Genomic DNA, 22,594 nt, shown 5'->3' with positions numbered 1-22,594 from the left:
CACACACACAGCTCTTCTGTACCGAGTCTAAACGTACATGTATCTGGGTACATGGCAATTATTCTTGTATTTCGTGGACTGGTAAGATATAGAACTGCACAATTATTACATTTTAATCATGAGAAATATTAGCACTCATAAAACGCAGCATTAGTGAAATGATTAAAAAACATAAATGATTATGTAAAATATCTAGTCCTGTATTGTGCTTTTACTACGGTGTCTGTAAGAAACATTGTGGGTAGATCTGAGATATACAGTCCCCTCTGAAAGTACTGGAACAAGCCCAATTCCTTTGTTTTGCTGCACACTGAAGGCATTTGGGTTTGAACTCAAAAGATGAATATAAGATGCTAGATTACAATTTCAGCTTTCATGTCCTGATATTTACATTTAGATGTGTCAAACATCTAGTTCAACACGTCTGTATGTAAACATCAGGAAATGAAAGCTGAGATTTTGATACACTGTCTTCAGTGTATAGCCAAAAAAAATAAAAAATTTGGCCTTGCCATTCCAATACTTTAAGAAGGGACTCTATATAAACTAGGTTTACAGCTTATTTGATTGACAAGCTGTCAATCACACATCTATCCAATATAAAACATGCGAGCTGGTCACGTCGGTCTTATTCTTAGACTGTGGACATTAAGAAACACCATTTTACAGGAAACCAGTGCTACAGGGGAGGCAGATTTTTTTAAAATGGTAAAAGGCAATAAAAACAAACGAGGGGAGTTTCAATATTCTGAATTTCTTTTTTGTTTATTCTAATTTATGAGTGCATGGGAAGGTTTTTATTATTCTAACTGAGCCATTGGATTAATGGATATTAGGCTGCATGTAAACAGAGCTTTGTAAAATAATTTGAGTACATCCAAAAAAAAAAAAAAAAAAGAATTTGCTAAGTAGAAAATAAACAGAATGTGTTCGCTCAGGAGGAGGCACAGCTAGTCTATTATGCCAGCTGATTAAAAAGCTATTAAGGGCTAAGAGAGGCCTTCTGTCAATCGTTCTCTCCCACAAGCCCACCCCCCGGTCCTGTACCGACACTGGGGTCAGAGAGCACCTCAAGGGGGAGGGTGTGTGTGACACAAAGAGCAAGTATGTGTGTATATCGGAGGTTGATTTTGTAGTGCAGTGAGAGAAATCCAAACCCCAACACCCCATTCCCCCCGACACATGCACAGACACACTTTCTTGCCATCTGCTTCGACTCTGATGCCATATCACAACAAAGACACGTTTAGTACACACAGGTCCTCCTTTTTTCAGTGACACACCTCCCATCGTGCAACACAATGAGCCACCCCACCCCATTTACCCCCTTCTCCCTCCCCCAAACGCAACAGACACACATACTAACAAATCCCCATTTAGCTGTGACAGCATCACACAATGCCGCCGTCTACAGGGGCAGTCACAACTGCTAACCAGCTGCTCAATGCCATACAATTAGCACTCTCGGATGCAATCACAAACACTACACTTCTGAGAACTCATGACACACCAAGGTGAACAGAATCACCGCCCGTCGTTTCAATCTGGAATGCTGAACCGCTACAACAAAAGCTGAGGGTCAAGACCCATGTATGTTCTGTACCTCAGTGAAAGGAAAAGCTCATCCTGACGCGTCCGTTCTGCTTGGAGCTCATCTCCTGATTTGTATGGTCCCACGTTGTTACCTGAAAGAATTTTCTTTTGCCCGAGACTCACTCGTAGGTTTCGCACCTTCTAAGAACTGCTGATGCAATCATAAAAACTGCCCTATGCCCTTCTACGCTTAATATTCTCACGTGGAACATCATTTCAACGCATTTAGTACCGTTTTCTTTTACTAATCCACAACTGTATAATATAAAGATTTATAATCCCACTATCCAGCATCACCCAGAAGAGGATGGATTCCCTTTGGAGTCTGGTTGCTCTCTTTTTCACGTCACCTCTGGGGTTATTTCCTTGTCACGGTCACCTCTGGATCTAAATCGACATCTGGAACGTGCTATACAAACACACTTGAATTGAAATGAAAACTGAAATGCCAGGAGGGGGCCAGTGGTCTGCAGAGTGTAATGGATTGACATTTTATTAAAAGAAAACTAATCCCTGAAACACATTAAATATGTTTATACCACAGCGCTGTTGAACTCTAGATTCTGATTGGGTGACAGACATTCTGAGGTGTGCAATTACTTTTCAGTGAGAGAGAGAGAGAGAGAGAGAGAGAGAGAGAGAGAGAGAGAGAGAGAGAGAGAGAGAGAAAATGTGCAATTGCAGTGATGAGACAGAAAAGCCGGTGAACAAGCATCAATATTTATTCGTTTATTCGCTGTATTTTCTGCAGTAATAAAGACACTAAAGACCACATGAACAAGTAGGCGTATTGATATTTATTTATTCTATTTTTATATTATCAGCATGAAATGAAAATAAAACTACCTCTCTCTCTCTTTAACTGCATATCAGTGGCTCAAGCCTCAGATTTTACACTGCAGCGCACAGATACAGCATAAAATGACAAACATGAATTAAACTTAAGCCATTTAAGCAATTTGCACCAGTTTCCCCTTGCATATGGTGGAGCATTTAGGATATAAACATAAGTTTGTGCTCGTGCATCACCGTCGTGCCTCAGTGCTACACGAGCACCGCTTTGTAAAGTTTGCAGGTTACAATCTTCTTTATTGCGTTTAATATAAAATGCTCCCCTGCCTTAGAGGACTTGGGTTGCAACTTTTCCCCCCCTCAGTCACTTGACGTACGATGTGACTGAGGTCATGTTGGGCATAAAAGGTGACGTAGACAAACAGTAAACTGAACAAATTTATTTTAGCTGCCTCTGGGTATTCGGCTAAAGCAAGCGGCGTCACATTACATGCGTTTGACGTCATGTGCCACTGACTGGGAAACGGTTTATATACCTTCGGTTAGTAAAAAACCCGTTAGTGTTCCAATTGAGACGATATTACCTTTCTGAAATTCACACACTAGACAACAGGGTACACAGTGCATAGTGTAAGTGTAGAGTACGTTGATTGGGACACAACTCTAATTTTTACTTTCCGCTGCGTGTTTTCAGAACAGAAGTAACGTAACGAGTAAATGAGCCCCGTGCCGCGCCCAGACAGACTAATCCATAATGAGATTCATTCACAACGATTTTTATAACCGATCGTCGATTTTATTGATTATTTGTTGCAGCTCTAGTGTAATCCAGTAACCCTACTGCAGTTAGTGTCGTGCTCAGACAGAAAACAGTAGAGCAGCATGTTTAAAGGTGCCACTTTACTACTTTCGGTTCTGATTTATGTCACCTTTATTAAACTTCTGGACCTACTAAGCGGTGTACGTATATATAAGATTAAACATTACAGATGTTTACATCATTTGAGAGAAACAGCCAATAATACAGTACATCATTGCTGTTTCACACACAAACACAGTAAGAATACGAGTCATTTGTATTCTTATTCATTTTCTGTATCCATTAATGATGCACCATGACCCGATACTGCTTCCTAATCAGTATTGGGTCACAGTGTCAACAAAACACAATTGTATGTGAGGTTATACAATGCCTCCAATTACGTTACAATAAAAAAAGATTGCGGAATGAATCCGTGAAATGAATGCTTGTTAACTTGTGAGGAAAATGGGCCTCAAGCCTTTTCCTGTTACCATACTCATCACTTATATGCATACACATACATCCACTTGTAGTTAACATCAACACACAAGTCTGATACAGAAAATACAGGAAGGTGTTGTATGTTTTTTAGACTGATTCTTTTCATTATGCTACTCAGCATAGGTGTGTATAGTGTGAACCTACTGTTCTTTAAAGTTCTGGAAAAATAATGTATAGAAGTAAATTTAAACAAATTATATATAAAAAAAAAAAAAAACAATCTGAAGCTTGAACAGGAGATTTCTGAGAGTAAAATAAGATACGATGCCATTTTAGTTGTAAATTTTACAACTTTTACATTCACACATAAGGACAATGGCTTTATCTAAGCATTTAAGTTTATATAGTGCGTTTTCGAAGTATACAAAAAAAAAAAAAAAAAAAGAGGTCAGTGGAGTAGATGGTGTGTTATTACTTGTTGACTGATCACAATTTCCGAGGTCACTCTAAACGTCCTCAGTGCAGTGACACTGACCATTTACCAAAAACAACACTGCCCTCTACTGCTGCACACAGGAATTGACATAACGGCTAAATAACCCGACACACTTGCAGAACAAACTCAAATATTTGTACCATTGTTTAACTTCTTTCCTTACTTTTTGAATAACAAACAGTTTTCATGTTTTTTTAAAAAAAAAATTTATGATTGTTTTGCTGGAACTGCAACTAAAATACTGTGACGAGCACATGAGTTGCTCTACTTTCATGCCAACGCAAGCATAAGTTTTGTCTGGACACGATTAAATTTATTGTTTGCACTAGGTTGCTACTTTTGTGGACATGAATAAATAAGCTGCACTGACGTGATCAAAATGTGGCGTGACATTCAAAATCTGCCGATGTGGTGCGATTTTCGAACCTATTCTAGCAGGCCGAGGCCACTGATCCATCCATCCGGGACATGATGTTATTTTCCCGACTTGTCATGTCCTTTTTCTTATAAATGCCACAGATGTCCGTACATACAGAATAAGCAAGCCGTTCAAACAATAACTAAATTTATCATGCCGATGATGATTTTATCTGTAACAAATGAGAACAACCAACGCACTTACGGCTACTAAAGGGCAATTCACTCGAAGCTTTTATAGAGCGTGTTCCAGAGGTGTGAAATCCATTGTAAAGACACGTTCTCTGGCATGCATAAGCGTAAACTCCATGAGTAAAATTAACATTACGGTATTAAAATAACCAATTTGTTTACAAAATCAACAATTTATGCTATTAAAATAGGAAGAACATCAGTCAGCAATGCATATCTAATTCCTCATTAGATCTGGGTTGGAGGTGTTGTACTAACCCCGCAGTTGGTTATTTACACAGCACACAAAATTTAATTGATCACGTTAACCTGTAACGGCTCAAGACAACGGGGTTGGAGTTGGAAGTGTCGAAGTTGAGTGCTTCTAATAAACTTTATACAACTTTATTTATGTTGGCTTGACAAAGCTAATATACTGGTCTGCTTTATAAGCTTATTATTATTATTATTATTATATTGAGACACAAAATTTTTTTTGTTGAGACAATCCATCTGTCTCTCTTTCTTTAAAAACGACACAGTCCCTTCAGATTTCAAATTGATAATTCTTTTCAACTTTCAGACCGGCTTTGTCAAGCAAACATCAAAGTTAGTCATGACGAACTTCACCCATCTAAACTCGGCAATCTTTTATACATCTGGAATTATTTAAACTACGCTTCATACATGAGGTCTGGTTCAGACTAAAGAAGTGAATCATGTGAAACGTGTTTTTCCATCTTATGCGGACATCTAGAACAAGCCTGTGCAGTGTTTTTGTTTTTGAGACATAGTCATGGGTAAAAGTGGCACACAGAGATGCTAGCACGCTAACTATACGTTATGCGTCTTTTCAGCGCTATATGCTGGGCGACCGCTGATTGGTTGGCTGGAAGGCGTGTCTGATTGCGTACAAAGAAACAATTTGATGAGCTGTGACATTTCTTCAGTGGGTTAGATCAAATTCAAAACAATGAAATCCTAAACAAAGTGTAAACAGTAAAACTTACTCAATAACATTAACTCAGAACTCGCATGTTCATGTGACAGTGCCACCTAGAGGACACGCTCACATTACGTGCAAGTATAAAGACTTTACCCTGTGCAAGCATTCACAAGCAATGTCCTGACTTGCGTGCGTGATCAGTCATCTGATTAAACCAACAACAACAAGAGGTGAACAGGAGATAATATGGAAGCAGTTTTTTTGTATGTTTATGCAGGAACCAAAAAACCATATAGCTGGAATGTTTGTTACTCAACTAGTGTCTATTAGGAAAAGCACAATACTGGTGCACAAATCCTTTCACACAGATCACACGCACGCACATCATCTATATTCTCAGCCTTTCATATGCATCATCAGGCAGTGATCGATAGGACCATTTGTACAATTTCTTATTTACCAATGAGACGCAGGGATTTTTTACAGCCATACCACTTTGTCTTCCTATGGCCTATGATCGAGACAAGCACAAGGTCATCACCTGTACAACTCTTATTTTATAGTCCAATTAAACCCAGCCGTAATCTAAAAACCAGGGAAGAGGACTGCGTATGTATCTTCATGTGCGTTTGTTAGCGTGAAATATCCACTCTCTAAAGCTAGTCTTTACAGGCTAGCACGGCTGTGTGTCATTTCCCAGGAGACTGCCATCCGTATATAAAGAGACACCCTTTAAGGGTTCATCGTTTCTTCATTCCTAAAACACGCGTGTTATGACTAAAACTTACAGTACAGCTCACAGCACAGTTATGGCGTTTCGACAAAATGAATTTCAGAAGAGAAAACACAAATGAGACTACCCAAGGTAGGGAAAGATCAGTGAGTAGGGTAAATCAGACTGTGGATATTATGAGTTTGTTGTACTACACACAGACCGCAAAAATGTCATTTCAGTACCTGTGCATGTTATTTTCTCCAGACGGCACCACACCCACGTTAGCCACAGTCCTGACTTTGTCACTGATCGAGGTGTTTTTGGATGACATCATGACTGTGGCTGAGCTTTCATTCATTCCCTGCAGCTTTCCTACAGCAGTCGAAAAAGAAAATGGTTTTGTGAAGTTTCAGGGTACAAACATATCTACAAATTCTAATATCCATCATTTTAAGACGTTTTAGGTATAGTTGCATTAAAAAAAAAATAATAATCTTGAGTCTATTACCAAAAACTATTATTAATTCATATTTCATTGCATCATCGAACATTTTACTCATCTGATACTTCGTTATAAACACCACTGTTACTGTTTTATAAATGACTGAATATTTCAGTAATTACACCGAGATTAATTACTTGGTACCTTGCTCTCGGTTAAAGTCCTGTTCAGACATGGTGACTGGGAGTAGTAGTTCTCCCACTGCTGGCTGGATAGACACACTGAACCGATCTTCTTTAGTACTGCAAAATAAAAAAATAAACAGTTTATGAACACACACACACACACACACACACACACACACACACACTATATAAACTATTTCTTAACATGTTTAAATATCTGCATTAACAAAAGATTCAACAACTTACAAGTTTCACACACATTTAACAAATAGAAATAAGGGGTCGGGGGGGTCCAATATTAAAGTAACAGTCAGTATCTGGTGTGTCCTCCGGTTGCTTTAAGTACTACAGTGCATCTCATCCTCATGGACTGCACCAGATCGGTCAGTTCTTGTTGTGAGATGTTCCTCCACTCTTCCACCAAGGCATTTGCAAGTTCTCCATCACGTCTAGGGGGACACATACTTCCACGTGGTTTGCCACTGCGAGGACGATCAGCTGTCCTTCCTGTCTCGCTGTAGCACTGTCTTACGGCTGTCTTACATTACAGACGTTGCAGTTTATTGCCCTGGCCACATCTGCAGTCCTCATGATTCTGGTTGTGTGTACTGAACCAAACTGAGACATTAAAGGCTCAGGAAACCTTTGCAGGTGTTTTGAGTTAATTAGCTGATTAGAGCTCTTCTCATGTCGACATTTGAGTCAGTATTTGTATTTAAGACTTTCATTTCACTGTTCCACTCCACACACAAAAATATCCATCCGCTTCAGCGCTTGGAGGCCCCACGCAGAGTTTACGCGGTCGAGCTGTTTCTGCTCCAAGACACAGTCACTGTTGAAAATCGCTCCGACACTGTTGACGCCATTGAAGCCCCACCCACTGTTCACAGCTGTAGCTTGTTGAGAGTCCAATTAGTGGCCCCGGAGAAGAGCTGTTTTAGTAGAGCAGTTTAGTCTGTTCTTGGTTTGCTGCTTAGGAATTTTCATATGGTGTTGTGGCTGTGTACAAATGTCAGTTATCCTAATGTGGATTGTGTGATATATTGTATGGGTTGAATTGTCGGTTACGTAATTTATTGTTGATTTATTTGTTTATCCATATTCCTTATGTATTTGTTTAGAATCCAGTCTGAGGCACTTATGGAATGATTATGTACTGGCATTGGTGAAATAAAACTATAAAACGGATGTTGCCTCAAGGTGTTTTAACTGACGCCTCATTGTGAGACTCCCCCTGTGAAGCAGAACTATTCTAAGAATCTTTTACAGTCACAATAATAGTACTTCGAGTTGATGGGGCAGATGTGGGACAGATATAGGGCAGAAGTTTCACGTACTGACAATACACTAACTGGCAAAGGTGACATCCTATGACCGTGCCATATTAAACGTCTCTGATCTCTTCGGTACGACCCATTCTACTGCCGATATTTTTTGGCTTCATACCGTCTTTAAAGTTAGCGGGAGGAGAAGAAGAGCTCTTACCACAACTGGAAATTGGCTGCTTGGGTTGAATCATTAAAATCCACCCCAATTGAGACCGTTACTGATGCTTCCAGCTCCAAACTCTCTGAGGGGGAGAGACAAAGAACGAAATATAGAAAGAGACAGAGAGGTGGGGGTGGAGAGAGTGAGAGACAGACAGTCAAAGACACTGTCTTTTTATTTGGGTTAGATCGTGTGGTGCTGTTATTCTCACCAATAGGGCTGAAACAGTGGATTTTCTGACTGGTGGACGCTGCCTCCGTGATGTGGATGTTGTGCAGGACGTGGTCACTGTGATTGCTAAGTGTCAGTGTCAGAGAAACCATGTGGTTGCCATAGATACATGGTTGCCGGGTAAAGTGATAGTGAGCAGCCAGGCCTTTTCCAGTCATGCTGTGGAGCAGCTCATGAGATTGAACTGGAACAAACATGGGACTGGTTACCTGCAAACACACACACACACACACACACACACGTTACAATATGTTAGACATTTCGAAAATATACTAGAGTAGATTGTAGCGACAAAAACTAATGATCGTCTGGGACGAGACTAGAAGGTTACTTATGCATACCAGGTCATACAATGTATGAAGAACTGATTATAAAAATAAATTACAATCAAATACATTAGCCTTCGCAGAATAGTGGACTGCAGAGTTGACCTGGATCATGACACATTGCTGATAAATTCACAAGAATTAATAATATCACATTATAAAAATTTTCAAAAAAGAAAGAAAGAAAGGAAAAAAAAGAAGTAAAAAAAAAACCCCTGCACTTACACTGGCTCATACCTCTACACTGTGGGTTTCACTCCTCTAACCCTCAATTAAAAATCTTGTGTGGTAGCACAACTTGTACTGTTCTTCTTTGATGCATTTCCTCACTTGTAAGTCGCTTTGGATAAAAGTGGCTGCTAAATGAATAAATTTAATATTCACAGAGCCTTTCAACTCCCCAAAACCACGGGCACAGAACAATCAGGTGTGCCTACTTCACTCAACGGAATCAATCCATGTTTACAGTGCATACTAACTGTAGACTGCCAATAATTTGGGCTGTACTGGATCTAGAACAAACATGACAGAATCAGTTGTAGAAGTATGTTAAAGATTTTCAGCGCAGGGCTGTATAGCAACAAATGTGCACGAAAGGCATTTTCACATTAAAACCCTGTTCTTCATGACAAACGGTGTGCAGACCAAAACAAAAAGGAAATGAAAAATACAAGGCGGCAGCCAGGAGGGATGACGGCATGGCTTTCTCCAAAATACCAAAAGAAAATCAAGCTTTTAAAAAGGAATGGATAGACCAACATATGTTGATTCTTTTCACAGCAAGTACTGTGATGGTAATCAAAACAATTGGCAGCGATTTCTGAAAAAGTGCCACGAGACAAAGCGCAGATCTTGGCAAACATATCCACTGCAGTCCAAGGTAAGGGCACACAAAATATCCCAAACTGAGCTCAATCAATAGCCCATTTCTCTCACTAGACGGGAAAAGTGGAGCTCTATGTGGGGAGGAATGGACACTGGACAAGATCAGCGATAGCGTTAATTGTTCAATGGTAGAAGAGTGGAATTAAAAATAGAAAAGGAATGCGTTACCGCCATTGCTTGGTCTTTTATCTCCTCTACTAAAGAAACGTTCGAGTGACGTTTGTTTCACGCTCGTGTTAACATTGGCTGCGCCTGCTGCAGGACTGGAACCACTGTTTTCTGATATTACACCTGCTATATACATTTTTTGTATTTATAAAGAACGCACAATAAATACTACAGTGCCGTATATAAACTTTTTTTTTTCCCCCAGTATGTTCTTGTGACCCGGTAGCAACACTTCCACGGTATTGGGACGCAGACCCAGGAGTTGGGGATCTCTGCTATAAAGTATTGCGAATGGTAAGGGGAAACCCACAGCAGATTTATCACCTCAATCTCCTCAAAGAGCAGAGAGGGGCAGTCTCTGTTGGGACCAGATAAATAAATAAATAAATAAATAAATTCAGTCACACTCTGGTTTCTCACCATCCCACAGAGCAGAGTATAGCAAAGATGCTAAAGAAAATCTGGACATTTTCTCTCTCCCTGTCTGGGTGCATATATCGTACACGTCAATGATCTTCAAAAATGGAGAGAACCGAAAAGTACTGGACGTGATAATGCAGATAATCTACTTATTTCAGGGTTCATAGCTACCACGTAATTAGGTATTAAAGGCAACCGGATGGGGAAAGTCCCCCCCTATGTATTTTAAACATAGATGTTTAAAATAACTTAACAATATATAATAAGCCCAAACAGCATAGCAGCTCTGAAATGCACAGAAAAGCTCACCTATATAATGTCATTCATCCTAACTTCCACAACTAGCTAACTAATGAACTAAAACGCTTATCTAATGACATGCTCCATATGGTTGCACCTTCTTGGTTTGATTTACACCCATAGAAATGGCCATAACCAACAATTCCCCAATCATCATAAGGAGGAACAATCTATCTGAACAGACAAAAATGAGAAAGCGCCAAATTCTAATCATACTGTCTCTAACACACACGTTGAGGCAGACACAATAAGCAGAGGTGGCGTAGACATTTCGTGATGTCAGGGCGGCCGTTGTTGATGAAGCTGACCATCATAATAACATCACTGCACCTTTCTCTTTATGTCAGCAGGATGCCCACAAGTATTCCCCCATTTATTTATTTATTTATTTATTTATTTATTCGGTCTCAATTGTTACATTTTGTTGTTATTATGATACATATTGTTATTATTAGTTTTCCTTTTGATGCAGTTGCAGTATTTTCTTCATGTTAACTTAGTGTTCTTTATGACTGTAATTCTGCTCAAGGAACAAACACTCTACTCATCAATGCCACACCGCGTGATGACCACCTCTGCTCAACAAGAGGTTAACAAGAGGATAGGGGAGTAACCTTGACCATACTCACCCACTGTGGGATGCGTGTTTGTGTGTGTGTGTCGGGAAGTTTGATTGAGCACCTTATTATAAATAAGCTAGAAGGAAGTGGCGTGATGGATGGCCACTCGTTGTAGTCACCTTCACGTTCCGACAACAAGCTGCTGACAAACACAACACACGCATCCCACAGTGGGAAAAAATAATGGCTGAAGTATATGAAAATCCATTTCTGTATCTGCCGGTAATATAATTTCCTTATATGAGGCATTTCTATTTAGACACAAAGATTTTAGACGTGGCTTCAGAGACTAAGCAGCTGTGTGTGCACACCAGTGTGTTAATGTTCTGTGGTGTACCACTATAATTCTAGACTAGATTATACACTTTCTGAAGACGACGTGTGCGGTGCTTGCCCGTGCAAAATTCAACACCAACATGCAGCTGCACGCGTGACGTCACTACAGTACCAATAATCCAGTTCCCCGAATTCAGCTGAGTGTTTTGATGTGTCGTGTCTATGTTGAGGTAGTTGTGATCCCATTTATTTTGGGGGTGATTGTGCATGTGATGTCACTAAAATACCCATAATGCATTACCGCACACCGAGTTGAGGGTATCATCATCACCCCCCATAATGCAATTTTCCTCACGGAGCCAATTTTTTTGATGTAAGCCATGGCTGCAGTAGTTTAGTGATCAGTTTATGCCTGTTTTGCGCCTCATTTTACATTAGTGTGTATTGGGAATTCCATCGATGTGCACTTGGGATAAAATCCCAAATTGGATTTCCTGATTCTCCGGACCAAGCTGGGACACCCGGGTTTTATCCCCCATTTATTCTCTATGGGCGTGCGTAAGAAGTACACATAGGAACACTAAGAAAAAGTAATAGCACACCTCTGCCAATGGGGACACACATTTTGAGGTATGTTTAGTCTTAAAGTATGCCTTTGGTTTCGTTTTCCGCCAAAATTCTTAGCTGCTATTGTTTGCAACCGAGGAGTTAAAAAAAAGGAAATCGGCAACACCTTTTAAATTTATTAAAACGTCAACACATTTAGTTAGTAGCTGGTCACCAGCATGAAATAATATATGCTTGCCAGGCAGATATAAATAACGTCCCAGTTGTACGGGCCAAAATCTGGTCATATTGTGTTGTACGGTTATCATACAGTAAAATATTCAGCCATATGTGTAGCCAAGGAATATAGTCTGTTCTCAGCAGATTTATTTTTGGGGCAGAGTGGTGGACGAGGAGGGGATAGGGGGTCAGCTGTGTGTCTGCCTCTTTCTCTAATTTTGACATTGGGATTCATTCAAAAGCACAGCGCTTCTGATAGCATTTCATTCATAATTAGTCTGAAGGGGACAGGCATCGGCCTGGGGAAATTGAACTGTCTGAAACAAGCATAAGCCAACTAGCCAAAACCTGCTGTCTGTTTAACCCCATCACACAGAGGGGGACGTGTCATAATTCGTTCATTCAGTATCCATCAGCCGGTGCTGACCCTGCTGCATTTGTAGTGTGCCCAGTGTGGGCCTCATTATCACTCAGAAACATGGACAAAATATAACCCCCACCCCCCCCCCCCCCCCACACACACACACACACACATCCTGCACTGTACAGACAGTGTTCACAGAGAATACACACATGTACCCGTGTTAATCTTATTTAAGTGACCGTGATCACAGGTCAAACTGCATTTCTTAAACAGTATGGTCCTCAAATATTTTAACTGCCCACTTAGGTCTTAAATACAGAAAATACAGAACACAGTTCTGCCTGTTAGGAAAGAAAGAGGTTTCCCAACACACCCCTTTTCAGATGCTTTTGCACAAGAAAGAAAGAAGGGGGGGGGGGGGGGGAGAGGCAAATGTGTTTGTTTTCTGGTTTGCTTAATTTTGTGCGGCGTGAAACAAATCAGACCAAATAGAAAAAAAAAAATCAATTTCAATCTAATTCAAATTCAGCAAACAGACTGATAAGACAAAGCATGCTCAGTGTGTGTGTAGAGCAGGAGCTACAGAGATTCGCTTTCTTCCCTATTTTTGTTAATCCTCACACGCGCCCTCACAATTTTCCAGCACCAGAAAAACAGCTCATCCAGCCTACAGGAGAGAAGAGCAAGAAATACAGATGGACACGCATAAAGGAAAACAAACACGGACACACCTGGATGGCCGGGGTGGAGGATGCAGAAAGCGAGAGGCCTTGCAGGTCAGACAGAAGACTTGGGGAGAGGATGGAGCTCTTGGGGGTGGCAACTACAGTGGGTGAAACTGCAAAAAAAAAACGTTCATAAATACACAAAAATGCTAATTATTCATAAACTAAGGTGTACACAAAGATACAAACAAACACCATGTCCTCTTTAATTATTGGCACCCCTTAGAACAAATAAGAAAATGTAACTGTAAAATAAACATTACACACAATAATTCACATTTTCCACTCAAAAAAAAATAAAAATCAATCATATTATTAGGACTACTTTTTTGATGGAAAGAGCACTTTAAGGACCTCGGTGATGATTGTGCCCATAATCTTTGCTTTAAGGTTAAACCACGTCCTTGTCTCGTCTAGGGTATGTCTTTTGACACTCCTGTCTGTGGTTTTCATGGGCAGGATAGGTTGGAATCAAGGCTGAAGAGGTGTCCACTATATAGGACCAAAGGTAACGTCACTATTATTAGTTTCACTGCTGAGTATTAAGCATGAGACATGAAAATCAGCACCTCAAACAGCTCTCAGTTTACTGGACAATCGACGCCCCTATCCTCACCTACGGTCTCAAGCTGTGGATAGGGACAAAATGAATATGGTCACAAAGATGGCAGAAATTAGGTTCCTGCAGGGGTTGCTTAATCTCCATGATAGGGTGAAGAGAAATCTGTGAATCTACATATCATTTTCATACGCCTCAGACCATTCAGTGAGGCCTTGTACCACATGGATGGAGTCATTACCATCCGGGAAAAGACCACTCCCATCAGGATAGAAAAGTTTCATCATAGAATCAGTCAGAGAAACTTTGTAGCAACCCATGCCTCTAAGGCAGAGGTATACAAACTGTAAGGCAAGCAATTGCAAGAGGGGCACAGATGTAGTGCGAGGGGGGAAAACACAAAACACTAAATATTTTTAAAAACGTACAAGACCAGCCAACCTTTACACATTTCCACAGGAGCTCCACATTTTAACACTGAAGTGCACTGGAACAAATAATCACGCAAAAATACTGTTTGAATGACTGACAACTGCATAGATGTTTTGAACTCTCCAATGTTCCTTTGTTCTCCAATGTTTCCAATCTTCAACCATCCAGTTGAAGTGAACCCGTGCCCAGAGTAGCCTCAGACTCTAGGTCTTGGCCGACAGGAACCCGATTCTTCAGCTGCTGTAGACCATCCATGCATTCTGAGATGTCTGCCAGTTCACCATTGTTATAAAGAGCATTATTGTAGCCATCCTGCCAACTCAAACCAGTCTAGCCATTCCCTTCTGACCTAATAGCGCACACGTGTCTGTGTGCGCGTGTGTGTTTGACTCTTAATTACAGAATTAAGGCGTTCAAATTAAATTTTACTCCAGGACTCCCAGAAACTTACAGTCATCCAGATCCAAGAGAGAAACCTCTTTTGCTTTCTTAGGTTGTCCTTCCAACTAAGAAAGAAAGAAAGAAAAAGTAGCTTCAAACATGAAATGGAACTACAAGAGAACATAAAATATTTTGGATAGAAATATGCAAAGATCACGCAGTACAATTTTGCTGGGAGACACTGTACAAAGCAACTAAGAATGGGTTCCAGAGTTCTGATCGCATTATAGTAATAAGTTTCATCAGTTTAATACAATAGATGCAGTTCTACTGAATTATATTCCTGAGACAAAAGTAAAATATTCTACAAGACAAACAGTTCACTCCATTACTGAAAGAGGTCAAAACCAAGTCAAGATCATGTTTGAGTCATCAGGGGGTGATAAATATAACATGCAAAATGCATTAGTAGCTGACCAAACCCACATATCCACCTCTCTTACCTTCTTGAATGGTTTGGATGTGTTTTTTGGTTTCGGTTTAGTTGCAGAGTTGGAATCGGAGTCGGACTCTGAGCTAGACGACGTTTCCTCGGAAGTAATCGACTCGTTTTCCAAACCAGCTTTACCAACCTGCCTGTTGTTTTGGCCCTCATCCGAGTCACTAAAGCACACAAAACACATGGATTTGTCTGTGTGTGTAGATTGCTATACTTCTGAGAACAACCAAAAAAAAAAAACACACTAAAAGATGGCATTCCAAAGTCTCACAAATTTTAAGCGTAGTAGTTAATATGATAATATGCATGTGGTTGCACGAGTCTCTTTTCTTTATCCCTTACAGAAGCCAGTGTGCCGCATGGTTCTCAAACCACCTACAGTCCCCTCTGAAAGTATTGGGAAAGCAATTCTATTTTTTTTCGCTATACATTGAAGACATTTGAGCTGGAGATCCAATTTCGATCCACAGAGGCCCCACCATGCAATGTAAAGGATCTGCTTTTAACATATCGGTGCCAGATACCAAGGACACCTTCAGAGGTCTTGTGGAGTCCATGCCTCAACGGGTCAGAGCTGTTTTAGCGGCACAAGGGGGGCCCAGATCAGTTATGGCTGATTGGTGTGAGTAGTAAAAAGAACTGGTACCTGTCTTTACTGGGTTTTGTGCCCTGCTGAAGTTCTTTGTTTTTCAGAGTTTTCTTTTTTTTCTTGTCAGAACCCAAGTCAGCGCTCTTCTCTGACTGGCTAGAGCTCTCGTCAGACTCGCTGCTACTTTCGCCATGCTCCTCACTCTCCGTGCTGCTGCTCGACTCTGTACGTGGACACAAACGGAGATTACCGTTAAACAGTATGAGCAATTTTAATTTACTACGACTCCATGACTTTCACACACACACACATACACACAACTAACCTTCACTGCTGCTACTGCTGTCCTCACTGCTGCTATCTGATCCTTCCTCCTCATCCTCCTCATCCTCTTCTTCCTCTCCAGAGTCCGAGTAGAACTTGTCTGACGAGGCAGGTTTGGCTTTGCTGACAGACTGAGCCCGTTCATTCATCTTACACAGACACACAGTGTTTTTTTATTTTTAGAGCCATATAATATTGCAACTAAATACTTATACATGTACAACTGTGCATTTTGACCCAAAATACAAACTGTGAATTCTTCCTTTAGAAATACACGCAAGATAGTGATGCAACATCTGCGGTCATTTAACAAATTACATTTAGTAATGGTTGTTACAGTACCTCTTCCACCACTTCCACATTTCTCACAGATTGGTCAGGAGCCACAGTCTGCCAATCAGATAACTCCAGATAGCCCGTGGCTTTAGAGTTCAGAGTGTGGGATAGCGTGCCGAGCTGAAAACGATCCCGATCTGAGTGAGAGAGACACGAACACCAGCAACAAAAAAGTTGAAAACAGAACTGCAGAGGTGGGAGCGTGGCCTTTTGCAAGGTCAAGCAAAATAACACAAGAATTCTCAGCACATTGAAGTAATACAAAACTCCAACAGTTGAGGCCAAATGTTTGCATACACCTAGGGCATTTCATGTTACTATACTTTCTTTTGGCAAGTCAGTTAGGACATCTACTTTGTTCACATCAATTTCACACACTGAGGTCATTTTAAAACATTTGACAAGAGACTAATTTAATCTCAGCTTTAACTGACTAAATCAGAATTCCTCAGGGTTGAACGTTTACAAACGCCAAGCGCATAAAAGAAATCCAAGCAAATCAGCAGAAAGGTTTCTGAAGTCTGGTTCCTCCTTAAACGTCATTCCCAAACAACCGAAGGTACCATCAGATATCAGAGTATATACATCCATCGATAAAGGAGAATTAAATCACCATGGCCTGAAAGGCTGTCATGCAAGGAAGACACCCCTTTATCTAAAATACTGAAGCAACACCTCAAGACATCACCCCTTGAAAGGGAAACCGGGTCTTTCAGCAGGACGATGACCCTAAGCATAGCAAGGTTGTAACAAAATGTGTTAAATACAACAAAGTGGAAGTATTGCAGTGTCCTTCACGAAGCCCTTACCTGAATCCGCTGCAATGACTGCACTTCAAACCAAAAATTCTACATTTTATTTAAAAAATTTATTTATTTTTTTTTAAATTAGGAGGTTTCTGCCAGTTCACAAATCTGTTCCAACACCCGAGACCACCCCATTAAAAAATAAATACATAAATAAAAACTATATGAACTGTGCACATAAACAAGAGCACATCCCAAACGCACTCCGTATCAAGCGAACAAAAATAACACGGGCATTTGCGATGTGCACTCCATAAGAGAAGAGCTCAAAAAGGCATTAGACCGCTAGGTGGTGCTATTGACCAATCAGAATATTAATAGAGTATTTTGACCAGCATTTCCCAACCTTTTTTCAGTCACAGCACCCTTCGAAATTTTTTTTTTTTTTTTTTACAATTTGTGGTACCCTACACAAACACTATGTCAGACAGTGTTAGCTAGAAAAATAATTAACACTGACCGTCCTGTTCAAAAGTTTACTGAATATTATAGAATTTTCTTTAAGCAAAAAAGAAGACCCACTGATGAAGAGAATGAGAGAGACCAAGAAGCGTGTACCTTTAAAAGCAGACTGCAGCACTGGGGCGGGTTTGGGTGCCAGCAGAATGCGCCGTGCGTATTTGTTCAAAGCCCCACTTCTCTCGTTTGGAACGATCAGCTGCCGGATAAACCGAGTACGATCTCTGATGTCATAGTTCTGATCGTACTTCCCCAGGTTTAGAATGTACTGTACCAAAAGCTTGGTCTAGAGTTAGACAGAAAACATTTGAAGAAACCACATGTCCTCATCAGTAATAAGTAAATAAATACATTTGAATAATTTTAAGGCTTTTTTCCTCTTTATTTCATTACACAAGAGAGATCAAGAAGTGTCAATACATTTAGTTCTCCTAAAGACGTCAAATTTACTACTGTACGGCTTTCAAAAAATATTTACATTCGAAAGTATGTGCATACATGTTTTTCCTTGTATTATGATGATCTGACTTGCCTCAACACTACTTTCCCAACACACACACACACACACACACCGAGAGAATTAAATTGAAATGGTAAGACATTTACATTTAAAGAAGATAACTTAATGACGTGAAAAATATGCATGCCAAAAATACACATTCTCTCAGTGAATGACGTTAATTCACCGTCACGTTCGGTGTATCTGACTGTAACCTTGCTCAAACTCCTATTCTCTTCTTTTCAAATGTGTATGAATGTTATTTTTCTACCAAATTTGTGTGTGTTCTGGCCATGTGAATATTCCTTCATATACGTGTGCCCCCCCCATTAATGGTTTTGTTTGCAAAGAAAACGTATCCTTAGAATAAAGTATATCCTGTGGATCAGCAAGCTTCAGAAATGTACATTCATGGAAAAAAATATTTAACACTGTATAACTGAAGAGTAACTGAATTAAGGTTTGTGAATTTTACGATGCGCGTTACCTGTTTGGAGTTGGTGAGGTACAGTTTGGCCGCGAGGTTGACTGCTTGAATTTTAACAATGTCCTCTTCACTGGTAAAGGTCTTGGCCACTTTCCTCAGAAGGTCGGGAGAGATTTTTGGCACGTGCTCACAATATTCACCAGTGAGCCACAGAATACTTGCCCTTGCCATGGGCACCTAAACACAAACATGCAAATATATAAACAAGACAGAAGATGATACAAGCTTGATATTAACTACAATCATGTGCATTTTTATTTTGACCATCAGGTCAGAATGAAAAGACACATTAAAAGATACTAGTGGTACAACAATATACTCGTACTAGATCTACCACACCAACAAATCTTTAATGTGCCTTTGAACTCTGACCTGATGCCCGGGAATGAAAAGCCACATGATTGTATTTAATATTTGAGCTTGAATTTTATGTACATTTTCATTCCAATCTGATAATTGTGTTAATATACCACACATGAAAAAACTATTTAGATTACTATTTAGTGGTTACAACAATAATTCTATACTACACCAATACAGGTAACACCAGAAAAAAACATTTTCAGGGGCTGCGTGCTCTTTAGCTCGGTCTCTTGGCTCAGAATGACAGGGAAAAATTTTTAAAACCCAAAATACATCGCACAGGTAATTTACTTAGAATTCAGCAGAATCAGAGCTGAAGTATGTGCTTGAAGTTCCACTTCAAACACACTAAATACCCCCTTTGAGAAAGCGCTTCTAATACCACACTGGGGAGACAAACTAAATCGACAGTGTCTTGCTAAAAAAGCTCCCTCCTTCAGTTTACCTAGTAAAACAAATCTGCTGTGACGGAATCATTTAATGGCATCCTTTTAAGTTGAAGCCATGATAGAGACAACCTTTATACTGTGATTTGTTGTACAGCATTCATCTAGTAACGATAACATGGAACTGATTTCTCTTGGTAGCAATTTTCATCCCTTTCTTCATGAAAGAATTACACAAAACTGATCAAGCTGCCAATTTATACTAACAGTCTTTCCAGATTTGAGCAAGAATCACAGAAATCTAAAGATTAATTGCATTAAACTGCAAGAATCAGTGTTAATATTTTGTATTACTAATCCCAGCTTAGCTTTTGTGTGTGTGTGTTTTTGAAGCATGTGTACGTCTCACCGTAATGCTGTCAAACAGCGCAGCCATGTGTTTGATGATGTCGCTATGCTGTAAGGGCTGTGTCTGAAGCAGCTTCTTAATGACCACCACACTCTCTGCTACAACCGTCTCTGAAAGACAAACCAAAGTACCCTTGAGGCTGTGAAACTGAACTGTTTTTCCTTTGCGTCTTTCCAACCGGAAGCCAACCAATGCGCATCCTTGAAAGATGCCCAAACCACCTCAACTTCAAATTTGGAGGACCAGCTGCTTTACTCCAAAGCTCTCCCAGATCATCCAGCTCCTAGCAACCCTGCGGAGGAACCTCATTTCCACTGTCTGTACTAACCCTAACCCTACCCATAGCGCATGACCATAGGTGATGTTATGGCAAGGGTGAGGACTGTCTGGCAAACAGAAAGCACAGACTGGTACAGAGACTAACTCTGATGCTGCTGACCGATCCACTCGTCAATCTAGCGCTATCTTTTTCCATCACTACCCAGTAAGGTCTTCTGATCCTTTTTTTAAACTCGTCACAAAAAAAAGGGACTACTTCTAAGCTATGATTGGTGGACTGCAAGGTCAGTCAACTGTGGACATTCAAATACAAGACTTTCCTCTGATTGGTAACCTGACCAGGAAGACTACACCACTGATCAGCAATGCTGAAGAGGGAAAAAAAAAAAAAAAAAAAAAAAGAGAAGAAGAAAAGGCGGGGAAAAAAAGAAAAGAAAAAAAAAAACCCTCACAAAGTGGAATCCAACATGACCGCAGTCAAAAAGTAAACTACTTTTTTAAAAGCAATCTACTCTGGTTAATCATGTCGGTGTGCTGAGTGACATGGTGGATAGATTAGGTAGCTAAGTTAGCTATTAAATGTAAAAAAAAAAAAACTAAATAAATAACCATGTTATAATGTAGTATATTTAGTGTCATATTAGAGTATATATACAGTGGCAATGCAGTGAATTATATATAAATCTATATGTACTAAGAAAGTATGTGACTTTGGGGCATGCGTTTCTTATGCAATCTAACATGTTACTCTCCTGCTGCAGGACTGAGGAGTGCGTGCACTGCAGGATGTCAAGGTATTAATACATTTATTAAATATTCCCCGAATACAACGGAAACTTTAGAAAGTTTCCACACAAACAGAGCAGTACATGAGGAATGCTTTGGAGCCTATAATACTGGACACATTTCATTTAAATAAGTTATTACAAATATTTTGCTCAAATTACCTTAATATTGTAACTTATTGTGCATGCTTGTCTATATACATGAGAAATAGGTGTCTTGTTTTGTGTGTGTGTGTGTTTACCATTTTGGCTGGAAAGCAATAGCACAAGGCCATTGAGACATGCATCTGTGATCTCAGAGATGTTGGTCGCGCATCTTCCAATTGCCTGGATAGTAGTGGCAGCAAACTCTTTGTCCTGACTCTTAACATACGTCTGCGCACACACACACACACACACACACACACACACACACACACACACACACACGTTGGTCTCATCATATGTGATGTCCACACTAGCAATGTTGATCTATATCACTATGCAGTCTGAGTTCTTTTTGTTTTTAAAGATGCTGGATCTTTAGATAGACTTCTGATTTTTAGTGTACAATCTGCCTGGTTTTGTTGATTTTAGTATTGTTTTAGTTCGTCTGTTGGTAAACTGACTTCAGTTTCTCAGGCATGTATTCAAGAGTGGTTTCGTGCTGCCCTAAGCTGTGCATTGTGGGCGGGGCTTACTCAAACATGTATACATTGGATATTAAAAAAAAAAAAAAAAAAAAAAAAAAAAAAAAAAAGTGTCAGCACACCCCTGTTAAAATGGCAGGTTTTTGTGATGTAAAAAAAAGAAACCAAGATAAAATCATGTCAGAACCTTTTCTACCTTTATTGTGAAATTTGAACCCATTAACTAAAGCGAAAAACAATAAGAATAATGTTAGGGGGAAAAAAATCTAAATTTAAAAAAAAAAAAAAAGTCTACAATAACCTGGTTGCAGAAATGTGTCCAACTCTAAACTAATATTTAGTTTAAGCATCTTTGGATCATATCACAGCATTCAATCTTTTTGGGTAAGTCAATCAGTTTGGCACATCTTGACGTAGCAATATTTTTCCATTCTTTCTTGCAAAAGCATTCAAACACTGTCAAATTGGCAGGGTATCAACCGTGCACAGCCCTCTTCAGATCACATCACAGATATCTGATTGGATTTAGGTCTGGACTCTGGCTGGGCCATTCCAAAACCTTACATTTGTTTTACTTAATTCTTGGTTAAACAGGTCTGATATCCTACATAGCAACAGCACACAGCAATACACAAGGGAAAGCTGAAAGCATCTGAACCAAATTCATAGCTGCAGCTCAACATGCTACAAGAACTCAATCGGTCAAACGTCAACTGTGTTTTAAATGACGCAAGTCTGAGCACAATGTTCTCCGACTGCCCTTGCACATAGGGAAGTGAAAAG

General features: G+C 39.9%; 1 protein-coding gene across 2 annotated transcripts in view; it reads right to left on the bottom strand.

The window, feature by feature from the left end:
- Nucleotides 1-22,594, bottom strand: part of ap3b1a (adaptor related protein complex 3 subunit beta 1a) — a 41,140-nt gene that overhangs the window by 8,607 nt on the left and 9,939 nt on the right. For both annotated transcript variants that reach the window (XM_053648473.1, XM_053648472.1), the window contains exons 13-26: nt 21,425-21,557; nt 20,119-20,228; nt 18,961-19,137; nt 18,074-18,260; nt 16,716-16,846; nt 16,375-16,522; nt 16,107-16,272; nt 15,465-15,624; nt 15,032-15,086; nt 13,596-13,702; nt 8,700-8,928; nt 8,486-8,570; nt 7,020-7,117; nt 6,616-6,745 (exon numbers count right to left, since the gene is read on the bottom strand). In XM_053648473.1, the coding sequence (XP_053504448.1) occupies nt 6,616-6,745; nt 7,020-7,117; nt 8,486-8,570; nt 8,700-8,928; nt 13,596-13,702; nt 15,032-15,086; nt 15,465-15,624; nt 16,107-16,272; nt 16,375-16,522; nt 16,716-16,846; nt 18,074-18,260; nt 18,961-19,137; nt 20,119-20,228; nt 21,425-21,557 (1,916 nt within the window). The remainder of the gene's footprint in view (nt 1-6,615; nt 6,746-7,019; nt 7,118-8,485; nt 8,571-8,699; nt 8,929-13,595; nt 13,703-15,031; nt 15,087-15,464; nt 15,625-16,106; nt 16,273-16,374; nt 16,523-16,715; nt 16,847-18,073; nt 18,261-18,960; nt 19,138-20,118; nt 20,229-21,424; nt 21,558-22,594) is intronic.

This window comes from Ictalurus furcatus, chromosome 18 (genome assembly GCF_023375685.1).
Source record: "Ictalurus furcatus strain D&B chromosome 18, Billie_1.0, whole genome shotgun sequence".
Lineage (NCBI taxonomy): Eukaryota > Metazoa > Chordata > Actinopteri > Siluriformes > Ictaluridae > Ictalurus > Ictalurus furcatus.
This window is presented reverse-complemented; position numbering and strand designations above follow the sequence as displayed.